At 48.2% G+C, this 16,271-nt stretch overlaps 2 protein-coding genes across 2 annotated transcripts in view; one reads left to right on the forward strand and one right to left on the reverse strand.

Annotated features, from left to right (window-relative positions):
- Positions 1-7,288: 7,288 nt before the first annotated feature.
- Ina (internexin neuronal intermediate filament protein alpha) lies at positions 7,289-15,289 on the reverse strand. Its single transcript, XM_051200014.1, has 3 exons — positions 14,225-15,289; positions 9,188-9,312; positions 7,289-7,623 (listed from the first exon to the last, which is right to left on the reverse strand). Exons 1-3 carry the CDS (start codon positions 15,287-15,289, stop codon positions 7,308-7,310), a joined length of 1,506 nt encoding a protein of 501 aa, XP_051055971.1. The 3' UTR covers positions 7,289-7,307.
- The window catches only part of Nt5c2 (5'-nucleotidase, cytosolic II), a 125,911-nt gene continuing 124,836 nt past the window's right edge, over positions 15,197-16,271 (forward strand). The window contains exon 1 of the mRNA XM_051200011.1: positions 15,197-15,346. Within this exon, the coding sequence (XP_051055968.1) occupies positions 15,288-15,346 (59 nt within the window). The 5' untranslated portion in view covers positions 15,197-15,287. The remainder of the gene's footprint in view (positions 15,347-16,271) is intronic.

Consider the following 16,271-nt stretch of genomic DNA (forward strand, 5'->3'; position numbering starts at 1 on the left):
GATACTGATAAAGAATCCTTTGCCATGCTTTACCTACATTTACCACTAAGCAGGAGAGGGGTGAAAATACAGCCTGGGGATTAACATCTTGGGCTCTGAGGCTGGGTCTCCTGCATTCTGCTTTCATTCTAAGTCTAACCTTGATTCTTGTGCTTATATGTACACTAGTGTCACATAAACACTCCAGGGGCCACAGGAGCTCCTTTTATTGAGCTAAAGCTTCATTAGCCCTGAAGGAGGTTGTTTTGAGACAGGTCTTGAACAACTTAAACTAGCAAAGAAATGAAATGGAGCCCAAATAGTTAAAATGAAGGGCAATCTGACCCAGAAAGCTGACCAAGGCCATTGTGACTTAGAATTTGCTAACCACTGGCCCTAAGATAGCAGGATACCAAGAATTCACACTGCCCTCCTTTCTTGTGAGGCAGCAGGTGGTAAATAGGGTCCTTAAGAAACAAACAGATACCTGCAACTCTGGTTTGCCCAGACAAGATTAATTAGCACACCCCAGGCCCTAAGATCTGCTGACCCTAACAGTGAGACCATCCGGCCTCAAAGAGTCATGCACTTAATGGACAAAGGGTCACACCCCCCCTCCCTAAGCTTGTGGGTTTTGCCTTTAAAAAAATGCTTGTGCCTGGAGAATGAAGCTTATCTCTAACCTGCGTGCTGAGGGGGCCCGTTTGTGCAAACAATTCCTGTTCATTAAAGCCTCTTGCGTGTTGCATCAACTGGGCTGGCCATTGAGTTCTTGGGGGTACCGACTGAAACAGGGAGACTCCTCATTCTGAGGGTCTTACAGTCTCTCTATGTAGCTCTGGCTGGCCTGGAACTTGCTGGATAGCCAGGCAGGCCTTGAACAGAGATCTACTTACCTCTGCTTTTCCTGGATGCTGGGATTAAGGGCATGGACCACCACATCCGGCCAGGGATTCTTTATGTCATGTGTGAGTCCTTTTGTTGGGAAGTCAAAGATAGGCAGTCTATATCCTCATTATTAGTTTATATAGCAGATGAGTCTCTGTGAGGCAAATTTGTTTTAATAGGAACTGTATGAACCTGGGCTAAATAACAAGTTCCAGGCCAGTTTGGGCTATGGGATCCTGTCTGGAAAAAGAAGAGAGGAAAAGAATGTAGGCTCTTTTAAAAATATATATTTTTGGTGACACATGCCTTTAATCCCAGCACTCCAGAGGTACAGACAGGCCAATCTCTGAGTTTGGGGCCAGTCTGGTCTACAGAGTGAGTTCCAGGCTGGCCAGGACTACGCAGAGAAACTGTCTTGAAAAAAAAAAAACTGTAATCGGGGTTTATGCATACGATTGTTCCTGCGGGTGCCCATGGAGGCCTCAAGGGGCATCAGATCCCCCTGGAGCTGAACGGCTGTGCACCTTTGTTTTTGGTGGGTGCTGGAGACTGAATCTGTGTCCTGTGTAAGAGCAGCAAGTGCTCATAACTGCCGAGTCATGTCTTCAACCCTCAGGTGTGGGTTCTTAAACAAGCAAACAACAACAAAATACTCCTTTGGGGTTTGCCCTGTGCAGTTATCACCAACAGACTAGACCTATTCCTGATATATTTCAGATTTCTAGCCTTTAATCTGTGACCTGGGTTACACTCTGCTGGGCACTCTAAAGTGGAACCCATTAGAGAGCTGGAATGCAATGTCACAAACATTTTGCTAAGGCCACTTGCTTCATTGGGGAAGATAGTGGCCTTCTGGTAGCTACAGTGATGAATCAGTGAGGAAAAGAGATGAGAAGGATCTTCCACGACCAATATTCCTTCTTTCCTTTGTATCCAGAGCTGTGAGGGATCACTGAGGCCCTACAGAAGCATAAATCTTCAAAAAAATCAATCTCTCTCTCTCACTCTCTCTCTCTCTCTCTCTCTCTGTGTGTGTGTGTGTGTGTGTGTGTGTGTTGTGTGTGTTTTGTGAGAAAGGATTTATAAAGCTTAGCTGATCTCCATCTCAGCCTAGGAAGCTTGGAAGATCTGGGCATTAAATGCAGGAGCAATCAAATTATCTTCTAGGAGATCGATAGAGGAGGAGAGAAGCCCTTTGATCTGTGTAGCAAGCATTCTTTGTCTTCTAAGGGCCTCAGTGGAGCATGGTAACACAATAAAAACAGCCCTTTGTTCAGCAGGATTCGGCAGCATTTCCCCCATTTAATGGCATATCCACATGAGATGTTTGGAAGTTGCAAGATGCATGATGGCATCAATCTAATATGCATATGAAATTGGAAAACATTACAAAGACAGTATATCGGGTTCTATGAAGAGAATATTTTACATGTGTGCTCTGTTTTAACAGCTCATGAACTCCACCTGCCAGGTATTTTCATTTTAAATGAAATGAAATTAATGAAATAAATGAAATGAAAGGTGCACGGGCTTATTTGGTTAGAAGAAAAAAGGTGTAATCTTTCAGTTAGATGTTTTTCAGGACCTCAGAGATGTTTGATATTATACTGAAAGAAACAGTTGTAAACAGTGTTGGGAACTCAGAAGTAGGCAACATTGCCCGTTACATTTTCTTCTATTACATCCAGGGTGACTTCTGGCTTCTCTCCAGGCTTTAATTTAAAAATCAATCCTCTTGCTGGGTCTACTCTCTGCTACCTTGAAGGGACCCCTTCTGCTGGGGCGGGCCCAGGGGACAGTGGCTGTAACTATGGTCTCAGCTGGAACAGAAGCTTAACTGGGCTTGCGTGACTTTCTTTTCCTGATAATTCCGTAAATTCCCTATTGATGGGTCTTTAGAATTGAGTTTAAATTTTCATAACTCGGAAAGCAATCTTTCTGGGGAGTTGGCTTGTGGGTGCTTGCTACTGTCTCCCAGAACCTAAGTAAAAAGCTGGGGCTGGAGATGGCCAGCTTGCAGTGACAGGATCCTGGAGCAAGCTGGCCAGGTTGGTCAACCACAGCATGAGCTCCAGGTTCAGTGAGAATCTGTCTTCATATATAAGGGGAGAGCCACCAAAGAATCACACTCAGGCCTGCACATGCACACATGTGCACACCAGCCCCATCCATATGTAAAATACAATAAATCAGTTTCTGTATTCGAGATAGACCTGGAGCTAGCGATGTGGACCAGGCTGGCCTTCAACTCATAGAGATTTGCCCCTCTGCCTCCCAGTGCTGGGATTAAAGGCGTGCACCACCGGGTTTAAGCCACTCATTTTAAAGTAAATGATTCAGAAGCAAGGTATGGTGGTATATCCCTATAATTCCCAGTACTTAGGAAGTTGAGGCAGAAGGATACTGAGCTTGAGGTTGCTTGTACTACATAGGGAGACCCTGTCTTAAAAAACCAAAAGACAGATTTGGTTGCTTAGAATGGTGTGCAGCCACCTCCTCACTAATTTCAAAACATTTTCATCTGAAGTGAAACCCTGTTTTAACTGACTAGTCACTCTCCATTGTTCCCTTCCTCATGCTAGAAGCTTCCAATCTACTCTCTGTTCCAGTTGCTCTCCCTCCCTCCCCCTCCCTCCTTCCCTCCCTCCCTCCTTCCCTCCCTTCCTCTTCCTCCTTCCCTCCCTCCCTCCCTCCCCCTCGGTCCCTCCCTTCCTCCCCCTCAGTCCCTCCCCCTTCCTCCTTCACCCTCCTTCCTTTCCTCCCTCCTTCCCACTTCTTCCCTCCCTCCCTTCCTCCCCCTCCCTCCCCCTCCCTCTTTCCCACTTCCTTCTTTCCTCCCTCCCTCCCTGCCTCCCTTCTTTTCTTCAGAGCCTTGTACATTCTTGGCAAGTGAGCTATATCCTGAGCTACGTATCCAGTGTTTTTTAAAAATACAAGTAAAAAATTCTTCAATGTCTGGGCATTGGTAGCCTTTAGTCCCAGTACTCAGGAGGAAGGCAGAGGCAGGTGGATCTATGTGAGTTCAAGGCCAGCCTGGTGAGTGAGTGCCAGGACAGGCTCCAAAGCAATACAGAGAAACCCTGCCTCGAAAAACAAAAACCAAAACAAAATAAAAAATCTGTTTGCCTTTAAAGCCAGGAGCAAAGGTTCCAGCCTTCTTCATGAGCTCATAGGTAAAATCTAGAACTTCATCCCCATGACTATTTGTACTAATTTTGGACTCTGGCTTCCAGATAATTGCTTTGCTCTTGTATTCACTTTGCCAGGGCAGTACAATAAATTTCAAGCACTCTGGACTTATTACCCCTTGAAGACGTGTCTGTTTGGTGACCCTTCTTTCCTCCAGGCCCACTGATGGAAAGTTGACATCCCTTTTGCAAAGCTGTAAGAAATTCTGCTTGTCCCCCCTATATGAAATAGCTGAACAGGAAAAAAAGAAAAATTCTGCTTGTCTTCCCTTTTACTAGGGAAATGGCATCCACAGTTTTCTAGCATTTTAATAGATAAAGAAGTAATCCATGGTCAAATGGGTCCAGAGCCCTAGCTTGACATTATTGCTTTTTTTTTTTTAATTTTTAAAAGTTTGAGATAAGGGGACCTTCCACCCTAGATCATGGCCAAGTTTGTCTGTAACTTGGTGCTTTGCTGCATGTGAAGGTTTTGGGTCCCCTAAACTGGAGTTACAGACAGTTGTAAGCTGCCATGTGGGTGCTGAAAATTGAACCTAGCTCCTCTGGAAGATCAGCCAGTGCTCTTAACTGTTGAGCCATCTCTCCAGCCCTTGTTTTTGAGACAGGATTTCATGTATTACAGACTGGCTTTGAACTTGTAGACCCTCCTGCCTTCACCTCCCAAGTGCTGGGATTACAGGCATGCACCACCATCCCTGGGGCAGATGATTTAACAGAAGGTCTCATGTATGCAAGCAAGCACTTTACTAGCTCAGCCACACCTCCTTTTTGCACGAAGTGTTTTGGTGTGTTTGTGTGCATGTATATGCACATGGCTGTATGTGTGTTGGGGCCAAAGAGCAACACTGGTTGTTGTCCATTAGTATCCACCCTTTTGTTTGAGGCAGCATCTCTCACTGGCTTAAAGCTCACCAAGTAGCTAGGCTGGCTAGCCAGCCCCCCAAGTCTTGGGGTTACAAGTGCATATTACTTGTCTAGGCAATTGTTCTAATGATCGCTATACCTGGTGCCATTTATTAATTTTGAAATTATTCAGGGCTTCTTTTTTCTGAAACAGGGTTTTTCTGTGTATCCCTGGCTGTCCTAGAACTCACTTTGTAGACCAGGCAGGCCTCAAACTCAGAGATCCACCTGCCTCTACCTCTCAAGAGCTGGGATTAAAGACAGGCACCACCAATGCTGGATGTATATGTATATGTGTCTGTGTATGTGTATGCATACATATGGATCCTGGGATCATACTCTGGTCCTCATGCTTGAAAGGCAAATGCTTTGGCCAACCACGCTGTCTCCCAGCTCTCTTTTCCTGGCTTTGAGATGGTATCAGAATGTAGTCTAGGCTGACCTCAAATGCACAATTCTCCTACCTCAGCCTGAGTGCTGGGATTACAGGTGTTTACCATTGTCTCACCTTGTAAGACATAGATACTGTCCTTTCACTCTGAGTTCAGTTGATCAGTGGCAACTCATCAAAAGATAAAAGGTAGTCAGGGCCAGGCAACCTGTGAGCAGATGACGCTTTCTGCAGGGAACCACTAGAAACCACAGAACACAAACCACGGTGGTAGGATTAATGACTTTTAATTTCTTAGATTACTAATGTCTTACAGTAGGTGTGGGGGGTCAGGAGGGGATGGTCAGGGAAAGAAAAGTGTCTTTCCAGTGCCTTGAACTAGTGAAGCTAGAACGAGAGTTCAGCAGAAGCATCATGTCCTTATCAGCACAGCTTGCGATGAAGTGGGTGGGGAAAGACAGTTCTATAGCTCTGGTGGAAGTGAGCAGAGGCAAGGCAAATCCTGCATCAAATTTGGCACATGAGGCAGACAGCGCATGTGGATGCCAGTTGGGTGCACGAGGAGCTGACTTTCCAGCCTGCCTCCTTGGATGGGGGAGAGGGGTGCATACATACCCCTCTTGAACGCTGAATGTTTCTGCCTTTCCTTAGGGGAGAGACACCCACCAACTGTAGTAATGCAACGCTGTTGGGGAGAGACTCTGAGAAAAAGAGATTCTTTTTTCTTTTTAAAATATTTGCTGGTGGTGTTGATTGACCAGAAATTTTTATTTTATTTTTTTTCACTTGTGGGCAGTAGCATTGTGTCTGGTGATAAAATATCCTATATGTAGCACTCTTAAAAAGCAAGGCCTCTTGAGGACCTAGACTAATAGGAAGGGGACTACAGATTCTAGGGCCAGGGTATGAAAACGCTAACTCTATACCACTACGCGGAAACCAACACAGAGGAGACCTTGGTCTTCCCCACTCAGAGACATACTCACCTCCTGGACTTATGCTACTAAGTCTAAGGTTGGTTTAATCACAGCATAGGATAACTATTGCTGTGCTTCTAAAGTTAAAGTGAAAAGCTACAACATTTATGGTAGTCCCCCCCCCCAATTAAGTGGATTTGGACAAGCTGAAAGCTTAAAATCTAGAGATCCTTTTTACTTTTTAGGAAAACCCTTAAAATTAATCACTGCCATTACTAGCATTTTCTTCCTTCCTTCCTTCCTTCCTTCCTTCCTTCCTTCCTTCCTTTCTTCCTTTCTCTTTTTAAGCTACAGATGTGAGAGGACATGAAATGGGCAGGGATGAGTCATTACACAAATCACAGAAATGGTCAACATGCATCTACTCTTACCCACTGAGCAGAGAGTGCTAAACGGAGTAAGTCCTACATGTGTTTAGAAGGGAATACTACACTAGCCTTTCCCCCTCCTCTTGGGTGGAAGAAAAGGAAGTATGGAATTGAGGGGAGAGAAAGAAATGTGCCCATGAGAGAAACACTTATCACTGTGACTCAGCTCTATCAGACTGGAATGGGGTAATGGTGTCTGGACCAACGATTTGTTCTCGGCAGTGACTTCATGTTTTTAAGTAAGATTCTATAGCTGGGTACTGGTGGGGGTATAGTGGATAAACGTAAGTTTTAATTTCAGCTCACAGCGAGTGATGACCAGAATTAGCACCTTCCTCTGCACCTGAGTCATCTGTCACTATGAAGCCCGAGCTGTGGGTGAGAAAGCTGTGTTCTTAGAGAACTCCTCTGACTGCTCCAGGACTGCAGTTTGCCCCCCATCTACAGGCGGCTTTCCTACCGGAGAAAGTAAGGATTCAGTACTAAATATGACATTGAAGCCTTAAAGGCATTCTATAGCGGTGATAGGTGGTGTGGTTCAGAAGTAAGCTGTAGAATAAGTCAAGTGCATTCCCTCTTAGGCATTACCTCTTTTTTTAAAGCAATGGAATTAAATTTTTTGGCTTGAAATGGTAGTTTCTTCTATATTTGACTTCTCGGTTTTCTTTGTAGATATTACTGTTTCCTCCAACGTTTCTTCAAAACTTTCCCCTATCTTGGATGCTTTCTTAGAGGCGTCCTTAGGAGCCCCTTCCTCCTCTGCCTCCTCCTCCTTTTTAAGTGACAGCACAGTGGATGAGGCTTTGGGGGTTGCAGAACTAAGGATTCTAGGAGGAAGCAGATAACTTGGATTGGGAAGCGGGTTCAGCCCGGAAATGCTTAACCCACTGGTGCTAAATCGTGTTTCTTCGCCTTCCAGCAGTTTCCTGTAAGTTCAACAGAGAAAAGCTTTCGGTCAGGACTCAGGTCATCACTTTGTTTAAAGAACCTAACTCTCCCGTCCCCTCTCACTTCAGAGGCTCCAGAGCACTGCAGTTTCTTCATGATGCTGGACCAGTAATACTGCACGGAGCTGGAGACTGGTGAGCACATGCATGGATTACCCCCCCCCCCCATACCAGTGTTGTTCAAGTACTGTCAAAGGAAACCTATCCCATTCACAAACTGTTTTCCTGCAGGGACTCATACAACCCTCCCTTGGCCACATTAGACACCCATTTTTTGGCAATTAGAGTCTACAAAGCTCTGGAGAGAAGTAATTTCCCTAATTAACACCTTCACTGTAAAGGGGTAAGGAAGTGAGAAGTTCACGGAGGAGTCAGAAACTAACTGCCTAGTCTATCCCACACTGGAGATTTGTGTATGAAGGTACGAAGGGAAAAGAACAAGCAGCCACAGCAGCCACTAAAGGACACAACTTCAGGCACCAGTCTCTACTCAAGCTAGACTAAACAGCACCAGATTCAGAGTGGCTCTGTTATCTCGTTTCTCATCATTCTAATAGGGTTTTGTTGTTGCTTGTTTGTTCTTTTGTTTTTGGAGATAGGGTTCCTATAGCCCTTACTGGCTTTGATATGTAGCTGAGGCTGGCCTTTAACTCCTTACTGTCTGTCTTACCTTACTTAGCCCTGGTTGTCCTGGAACTTGCTCTGTAGGCCAGACTGGCCTCGAACTCACAGAGATTCACCTGCTTCTGCCTGTGTTTTTATTTTTTAAAGATTCATTTTTTAAAAGCCGGCTGATGGTGGTAGTGTACACTTTTAATCCCAGCACTTGGGAGGCAGACGCAGGTGGATCTCTGTGAGTTCAAGACCTGGCCTGATCTACAAGAGCTAGTTCCAGGACAGGATCAAAAGAGAGAGAGACACAGAGAGAGAGAGATTCTTTTTTGTTATTTTTAATTGTGTGTGTAGGGGTGTGTGTGTGGTGTGTGCAAGCAAGTACAGATGCCTGGGGAGGCCAGAGGCATCTGACTGCCATGGAGCAAGTTACAGGGAGTTGTGAGCTACCTGATATGGGATCTGAGAATCAAACTCAGGTCCTCTGTAAGAGCAGTATGTGCTCTTAACTCCTAAGCCATCTCTTCAGCCCCAACCCCTATTTTTGTTTTGTTTTGAAGATAGGGTTTCTTTCTGTAACAGCCCTGGCTGTCCTGGAACTCGCTCTGTAGGCCAGGCTGGCCTCAAACTCACAGAGATCCACCTGCCTCTGCCTCCCCAGCGCTGGGATTGAAGGTGTGCGCCACCATCACAGGTCCCAACCTCTAGAAGCCTGCACATCTAGTGCCCACAGAGGTATGCAGACTTCTCTGGGACTAGCAAGCTGAAGCTAGGATATATTCCAGTAGAGGGAGGCCGGGTCAGCTCACCCGGACTGGATAGTGATGCTCTCTCCATCCTCCCTCACCGGTCAGAGACAGGCCACACTTGTGCCGTGACATTGCTCCCAGTGAGCATGTGCTTTGCTAGGTAAACATGCCCTTTCGTGTACCTGTAAGCTGCTATCTCAATGTCAAGGGCCATTTTGACATTGAGCAAGTCCTGGTATTCCCGCAGGTGGCGTGCCATCTCGCTCTTGGTGTTCCTTAGGTCATTCTCCAGCTGCCCAATGCTGTCCTGGAAAGTACATATCCAAAATATTTAGACCAAAGTAGCAAAAGCTCACTGACATTTCCACAAGGACGGCTCTCAACCCCGAGGCCACATTAAAATCACTCAAGGAACTGAGAGTCTGGGTCCAGCCTAGATCCTGTGTCATTTGCTCAGCATTTGCAGTTTTCCCCCTTTAAGGTCCCTGGGAAATGTAGGTGCATGCTGAGGGTTGGAACGTCTGTCAAGGGACACAAGGTTTCATGGATCCTTCCTTGACTGTGTGCATATGTGTATGTATGTGTGTACGTCTGTGATAGATATTCAGGAGCTAAGGTTACAAGCAGTAGTGAGTCACCTGATGCAGGTGCTGGGACCTGAGCAGCACACTTTAACCACGGGGCCATCTCTCCAGCCCTGTACATCATACAAACTTAATGTTAGAGACTGCATGTCCCTCAAAGCACCAGCTTTTTTAAGAAAATGACAGTTTTGAATTTTTGTACATCTATTTGTTTGTTGACTTGTTTATGTGTGTGGGCATGCATATGTCACTTGGGATATGTGGAACCAGACATCAAGTTGTAGGAGTTGGTTCTGTCTTCCTGCCGGGTAGGTCCTGGGGATGAATGTGCAGTCTGGGCAGTAACTCAGGCTGTCAGGCTTGGTGTTAATGCCTTGACCTGCCACTCAAAATGATAATTTACATAAACGCATTTTAAAGTGGCAAAACCGCTTCTTATTAGGACACAAAACTAATACAATCTTTCTCAGCAATCATAGGTCATGAAAATGATGTTATTTTTCTATGATTTCATGTCTTATCTTTTAGACATATTTGGGGTGTTTATGTCTACCCTACGTGGTTCCAAACAGCAGTGTTTGTCTTGATGTTGCAGTTTATTGTCTTTCTTTGTCCTGAGAAGTGTTCTTGACCATGCCTGACTCTAGTGCTCTCCCATCTTTATCCTTCTGCAGACGTGAAACCCAAATAAGGAACTGTTTCTTTTGAGAGTCATGTTAAGAATTGTTAGGCTGAGGGTATCAGTAGGCCAACTTCCCTATGTGTGGTTTAGATAATAAATGCTTGGTCTCCTCAGCAGGTTAATTTGAGCGTTGATTAAAAACCACTTTTATTTCACAGCTGTTTTCGGAACAAGAGGCTTCTGGGGAGCTGAGTTCTAGACAGGTGAGGGGTTCTTCCACTGGTGTGTTAAACATCTCACATGGCTACTTTATGGACCAGAGAGGACAAAAAGTGTAACCCAGCTCCTTCCAGAAGGAGCTGGCCGAACTGCCGACCACCATCACCGACGGCTCCCCCTGCTCTGGTCTCTTTGTTTGTACACGCCTCCCCACACTGGGCTGTCTTGCTGCCCTTCACAAGGCCTCCAAAGATGGCCTCCAGCGGGGAGTGAGCAGAGTGCTGCAGTCCCTCCCTCCCCCAACCATGCAGCTGCTGCAGGCTTAGCTCGGGAACTGGAGAGAGGAGGCCCTGCCTGCTGCAGCTGGGGTCTCTCCTGGAGCAGCTAAGCATCTGGCCCAGGGTTGGAAGGAGGCAGGTGGAGAGGAAGACGAAGCGTGGCCACACTAGCATCTGAAGGGAAGGAGAGGGGCATCAGTGTGGCAATTTCCTCACTCCCGGGGTGGAAGTGGGAGACCTCAGCCAGGGAAGCAGAGTGCAGGCCACACAGAACTACAGCTGAGCAGGGTCAAGGGTGGACACCCACAGTCACCACACACCCTTATTCTTACCCTTTGCTTTACCCTTGTCTCCTATCACCCTCTAAAATCGTACTTTATCAGAAAATGTGGTTTAGGTCAGTGCACTCCAGTTAGGCTGAGAACCAACAACAGATGAAACAAGTCTTCTTCCCTGAAGATGCACATTCCTAGCAGGGTGTGGTGGGGCATGCCTACAGAGCAGACTTGAAGTTCAACCCCGGTTTAGGCTACACTGTCTCACAAAATGGAATAAAAAGCATATTCTTGGCCCTACCTAAGGAATACTGAGTCCATTTCTGCAGGTGTGGTCTGAGAGTCTCCTTGGTTTTGGTGTGCCACAGAGTTTGGATCACTGACTTAAATTTATCCCTGTAAAGACACTATTGTGATGGTCCAGGTGATGGTAACAGGGTGAGATGGGGGTGGGAGTGACCAGATGGAACCAGCTTTAAAAAGATGAGCTCCCACTCCTTGAATCCTAATTTCACAAATGGACCTATCAAGCTATAGATTTATGTGTAGCCACTGCCGCCTCCGGTCTCCCGAGGGCCAGACCCTGCCTGCTATTTAATCAGGCTGGGCTCCAGTATCACAGTGGATTAGAGGTAGCCTTGGCTTACCTCCCTGGGGATCGTTAGCCAGAGTGATCTTGACTGCTTAGCAAGGTCTTTCAAGGAAAGCTCTGGATTTCTAAGATGCCCCACAGCACATGTCTGAAAGCCAGTTCCCTCTGTGGGGACTAGACAGTGTCCTCTGTCAGAAATGAAAGGGATGCCTTGTTCTATGCAAAGCGTGGCTGCCTTTGGCCTGTGTGACAACAGCCCTAGTTCTTCCTTTCCTGTGTTTACCGTGTCACCTTGAATCACGCTTTGTCCTTTTCAAAGTATATTAAGCTTTCTGTCTTCAAATAGGCTATCAGCTCTCTGGGGCAGGGAAAATGACTTTAATGGGCATTTTCTCTTGTCTTCAAGAGGGCAGAAAGCCCTCTCGTGTAAAGGAGTCTCTGAACCAGAAGGGAAAGAACACCTCCATTACTTCTGCAGTGAAAGGGGAGGATGGGTAAAGGGAACAGAAGACAATGGTTTCACAGCGAGGAGGCTCTCCACCTCCACCAGCATTAAGGTTGTTGGGAAATGACCAGGAGTGGCAGGCCTTAGTGTTTGCAGGTCAAACCGTGAGCCTCACCCCAGCATTAGGTCCCAAGGGGTAGGAAATAGCTTCACTCCCTCAGCTAATGCAGACAGGGACAGTGATGCAGAGCCTGCAGGTTTTCCTGCCCTTTGTGTCTGGCTCATCCTCCTATTTTCTAACACAGAAAGCCTGTATTTTAGAGCTAATAAGCCAGAAAACATCATCTTCCCCTCTTAGGACAAGCAAAAGGAGGACATAGAGAGCATAGCCCAATTCAGCTGACAATGTGGGGTAGGTTACCCTGTTTCTAGAAACAGTGGGCTAGTCATCAAGAAGACTACCTAATTCAACATTTGAGGCTTCTGGAAGAGAAGACACCTTAATTAAGTGTGATTGGTTTATTCAGATCATCCAGGGCCTAGGACACATACCAAAAAGCCCAACTTACAGATTTTGTAGCAAAACAAGAATATTTATTTCAATAATATTGTAATATCAGATTAACCAAAAAGACATTTCAAACAGGTCTTTTCCCTTTTTGAAAGGGAGTCATTCTTAATGGAGAATAAAAACCTGCATATCAACAATTCTTTAGCTTTTGACTAAAATGGTACTTTTGAAATATTATGCCATTTCCTGGTTCTGTTTTTGGTAATGTCCCCCCCAAAACAAAAATTTTTACCAAATGTAAAATTCAATTCCAGCTAAAATGATTTTATGTTTCTGAATTACAGACGTTCTATTCAAAAAGGTTTTTATTGTTCCTTGTATTTAAACCACATAATTTTGTATTTTTTCTACATTCGCCATTCATCCTATCTCCTTTATCTGTGCCCTTTGTAGTTACAATCCTAGAATCTCCAATGCAGTGAAACTGAGGACACAGTGGCCTTTGTTGGGAAGAAAGAGCCAATCATGACCTTCATAGAACTTATAGAGTAGGGAAAGATGAAAAAAAAAATGTCACCTATAACAAAGAAACCATCTCTGTAATTTGCCACATGCACTTAGGCTGAAAAAATATTAAGGTAATGGGAGCTTTCAAGTGGGACCTCACACTGTGGAGCAGATTAAATGATTTTTGTTAGGTGCTCCATGGACTCAAACACTGATGCTGTCTACAAGATGAACTTTGACTTTACAGAAGCCAAGACTGATTGTATTGTAGAACTTAAAAAAAAAAAAACCAAAAAACAAAAACCCAAAAACCAAAACTGAAGCAGTTAATTGCCTCGAGGCCCAGAGATTCCTAACTGGGACAGTTTGGAAACACAATGAAGCAGGAGACATTTCCGAGGCCGGAGGAACTGGAGATCAGCACCGCGGACAGCGCCCCACCATTCTCCGGGCTTTCTTAGAACTGTCAGAACTGTCGAGAGGGACAAGGGGACCGCGCGTGCATGTGCGCGCGAGCGCGCGTGTCCCGAGCGGGTTTGGGAGGGGCGGTAAGGGTGGGGCAAGGCAGTTGTCACTAGCTAAATTATGTCCGCTCTCCTTTTTAGAGAAAAACTCAAGAAAATGAGCCCACTTCTCAAACGTAAAGCAGACCATACTCTATAAATATAAATTCTAAGGCCCAGAAAAGCCCTTTAAAAGCCAACTAAACAAACCAGGTACTTAAGGACCGGCACTTGGGGCTGCCAGAGGGTTCGGAGCTGCTCTTCTAGTGTTTATACTCTTGGTAACAGACAGGGTTAGATGTTTCAGCTCTCAAAAAGATTAAAGACTTCTTTGATAGAAGAGTTCAGACGAGAGACTGGGGGCGGCGGTTGTAGTTCGGTGTTACAGCGCACGCCTAGCATATGCATGAAGACGGGTTCGGTCCCTAAAACTCCCCCCCATCACCCAAAATAGAGTGCGCAGGCATTAAGGGGTTACAGAGCCTCCAGACACATACAAATCACATTTGAGGCTGCGTGCGTGGGGCCGTTATTTGTTTGTTTGTTTGCCAACACCTCCAGCCAACACTCCTCTCTTCTCCCTTCCCCTCTCCTGGTTTCCTTGGGTCCCCAGTTTACACGGGGTGCAGCTATGGGCGGCCAGGGACAGGGCACTCTTTCCTACGCAGCGTAGCAGCCCTTACCTGGTAGCCGGCCACCTCAGCGCTGTGCCGTTCCTCCAGTTCCAAGATCTGCCTCTCCAGGGACTCATTGGCCCCGCGCAGGCCCTCTATCTCAATGGTACGGGCCTGGAGCTGGCGCCGGTACTCGTGGATCTCCTCTCGGCTGGCTCGGATGGCTTCGGTGCTGCGCGCCGCCTGCTCGTTCAGGTTGGCGAACTTGGACTTGTACCACTCCTCGGCCGACTGCAGGTTCTTAGCGGCCAGAGACTCATACTGGGCGCGGATCTCCCGGAGCGCCGAACTCAGATCCGGCTTCGCCACAGTCACATCCACCTCGGCGGCGGCCTGCGAAGACGCCTGCAGAGTGGCCAGGAGCTCAGCCACCTCTTCGTCGTGCACCTGACGCACGAAGGCCAGCTCGTCGAGCAGCGACTCCACCTTCTTCTCCAGGTCCAGGCGGGCCAGGGTGGCGCCGTCCACGTCGCGCTGCTGCGCCTTCAGGGCGCGCTCGGCGCCCTCGCGCCCGCGGCTCTCCTCCTCGCAGCGCGCCCGCAGCCGCTGCACCTCCTCGGCCAGCCCGTCCCGCTCCAGCAGGGCCTGCGCGCGCGCCGAGCTCGCCTCCTCCAGCTGCGCGCGCAGCTCGCGCAGCTCGCGCTGGAAGAGCTCGCCGACGCGCGACGGCTCGGCGTGGCGCTGTCGCAGCGCCGCCAGCTCGGCCTCGAGCGCGCGGTTCTGCGTCTCCAGCTGGTGCACCTTCTCGATGAACACGGCGAAGCGGTCGTTGAGGCCCTGCAGCTGCTCCTTCTCGTTCGTGCGGATGATCTTGTACTCGTTGGTGCGCGCCGCCGCTTGGCTCAGGTCCAGCCCGTCGGACGCGGGCAGCCGGCGGTAGGCCAGGCCCAGGCCGAGAGACGAGGCCGAGGAGCAGGCAGCCGTGGAGGCCACATTGCTGCGGGACAGCGACTGCGAGCGGAAGCTGCCGGAGCCTCCCGGCCCGGAGAGGCGCGTGGACAGGCGCGGGCCGTCCCCGAACACCTTGCGGTAGGAGGAGGCGGAGCACAAGTAGTGCTCCGATCCGAAGCTCATGGTGCCGGGGTCGGGACCGGGCGCACGGCTGCGGCGGGACCAAGCGAGGACGCGAAGGTGCGGCGAGGCTGGGCGCGGCGGGGCGGTGTGCGGCGGGGCGGTGTGCGGGGCTTTTAAGGCGCGGGGGCTGGGGCGACGCGCTAGAGGCGGAGCTTCATCTCCCGGTCTAGCGCGGAGGGGAAGGGGGGCCTGCGGGGGCGGGGAAGCGCAGTGTCACCGCAGCTGCGCGCCACCGACCTGGGCGTGCGAGCCCCTCCCTGTCCGCAGCGCCTGTGCCCCAAGAATCAGCCAAGAAACAACCTGGACTTCCCAGCCGAGAGCACTCGGCGCTCGGTGGCTTCATAGCATGTCCTTCCTCTTGCCTTTATCCCTCGTGGAGAGTAGGTTTTCTGAAAGGTGTCCTTCACTCCCATCCGCATCCCAGAGGTCTGAAGGGTGAGGCCCTGTTTTCCCTCCCCCGCCCCCACGGAGAGCGGATCCCTTTATCTCCTAACTTGGGGTCTCCTGGTGCTCAGCGGGGTAGGTGGGTCCTCTTCAGAGAGCATCCCTCGGCTGTGCAACCCCAGGAGATGGGAGGATTTCCGGAAAGCTTGAGATGCCCGGGGCTGGTCCATATAGAGCAGGAGCCTGGGCCCGCGTTGTTCCCTAGGGTGCGAAGGGTTACAGAGAGGGAAAGGCTAGGCCTGGAAAATGACAAAGCGCTGAGAATTAGCTGGGTTCATCTCTAGGCCTCCAATGATGGCGCATGTCAGGACGGCAGGCTGGTAGAAAGGAGGGTGCAGGCTTTGGTTTAAACAAACAAAACAACAAAAACACATTGGATTTTAAAACGTTTCAAAAATGGGTTTTTAGCCAGGAGGGTTCCTCTACAATGACACTGGATTGACTTTTGACTTTTTAGTGCCTGACCTCCAGTCTCTCTTTTGAAGACAGGAGTTAGAGTGACTACAATGGGTGGAGGTGAGGCGCCCTTTGTTTAAGC

The sequence above is a fragment of the Phodopus roborovskii genome, unplaced genomic scaffold (genome assembly GCF_943737965.1).
Source record: "Phodopus roborovskii unplaced genomic scaffold, PHOROB, whole genome shotgun sequence".
Taxonomy (NCBI): domain Eukaryota; kingdom Metazoa; phylum Chordata; class Mammalia; order Rodentia; family Cricetidae; genus Phodopus; species Phodopus roborovskii.

Bases quoted from the DNA above. Each gene is read 5' to 3' on its own strand.
- Ina (XM_051200014.1), bottom strand. From the start codon at position 15,289: ATGAGCTTCGGATCGGAGCACTACTTGTGCTCCGCCTCCTCCTACCGC. The intron at 9,313-14,224 runs GTAAGGGCTGCT...TGTACTTTCCAG, and splicing joins CTGAGGTGGCCGGCTACCAG to GACAGCATTGGGCAGCTGGA. The intron at 7,624-9,187 runs GTACACGAAAGG...TTGAACTTACAG, and splicing joins ATTGAGATAGCAGCTTACAG to GAAACTGCTGGAAGGCGAAG.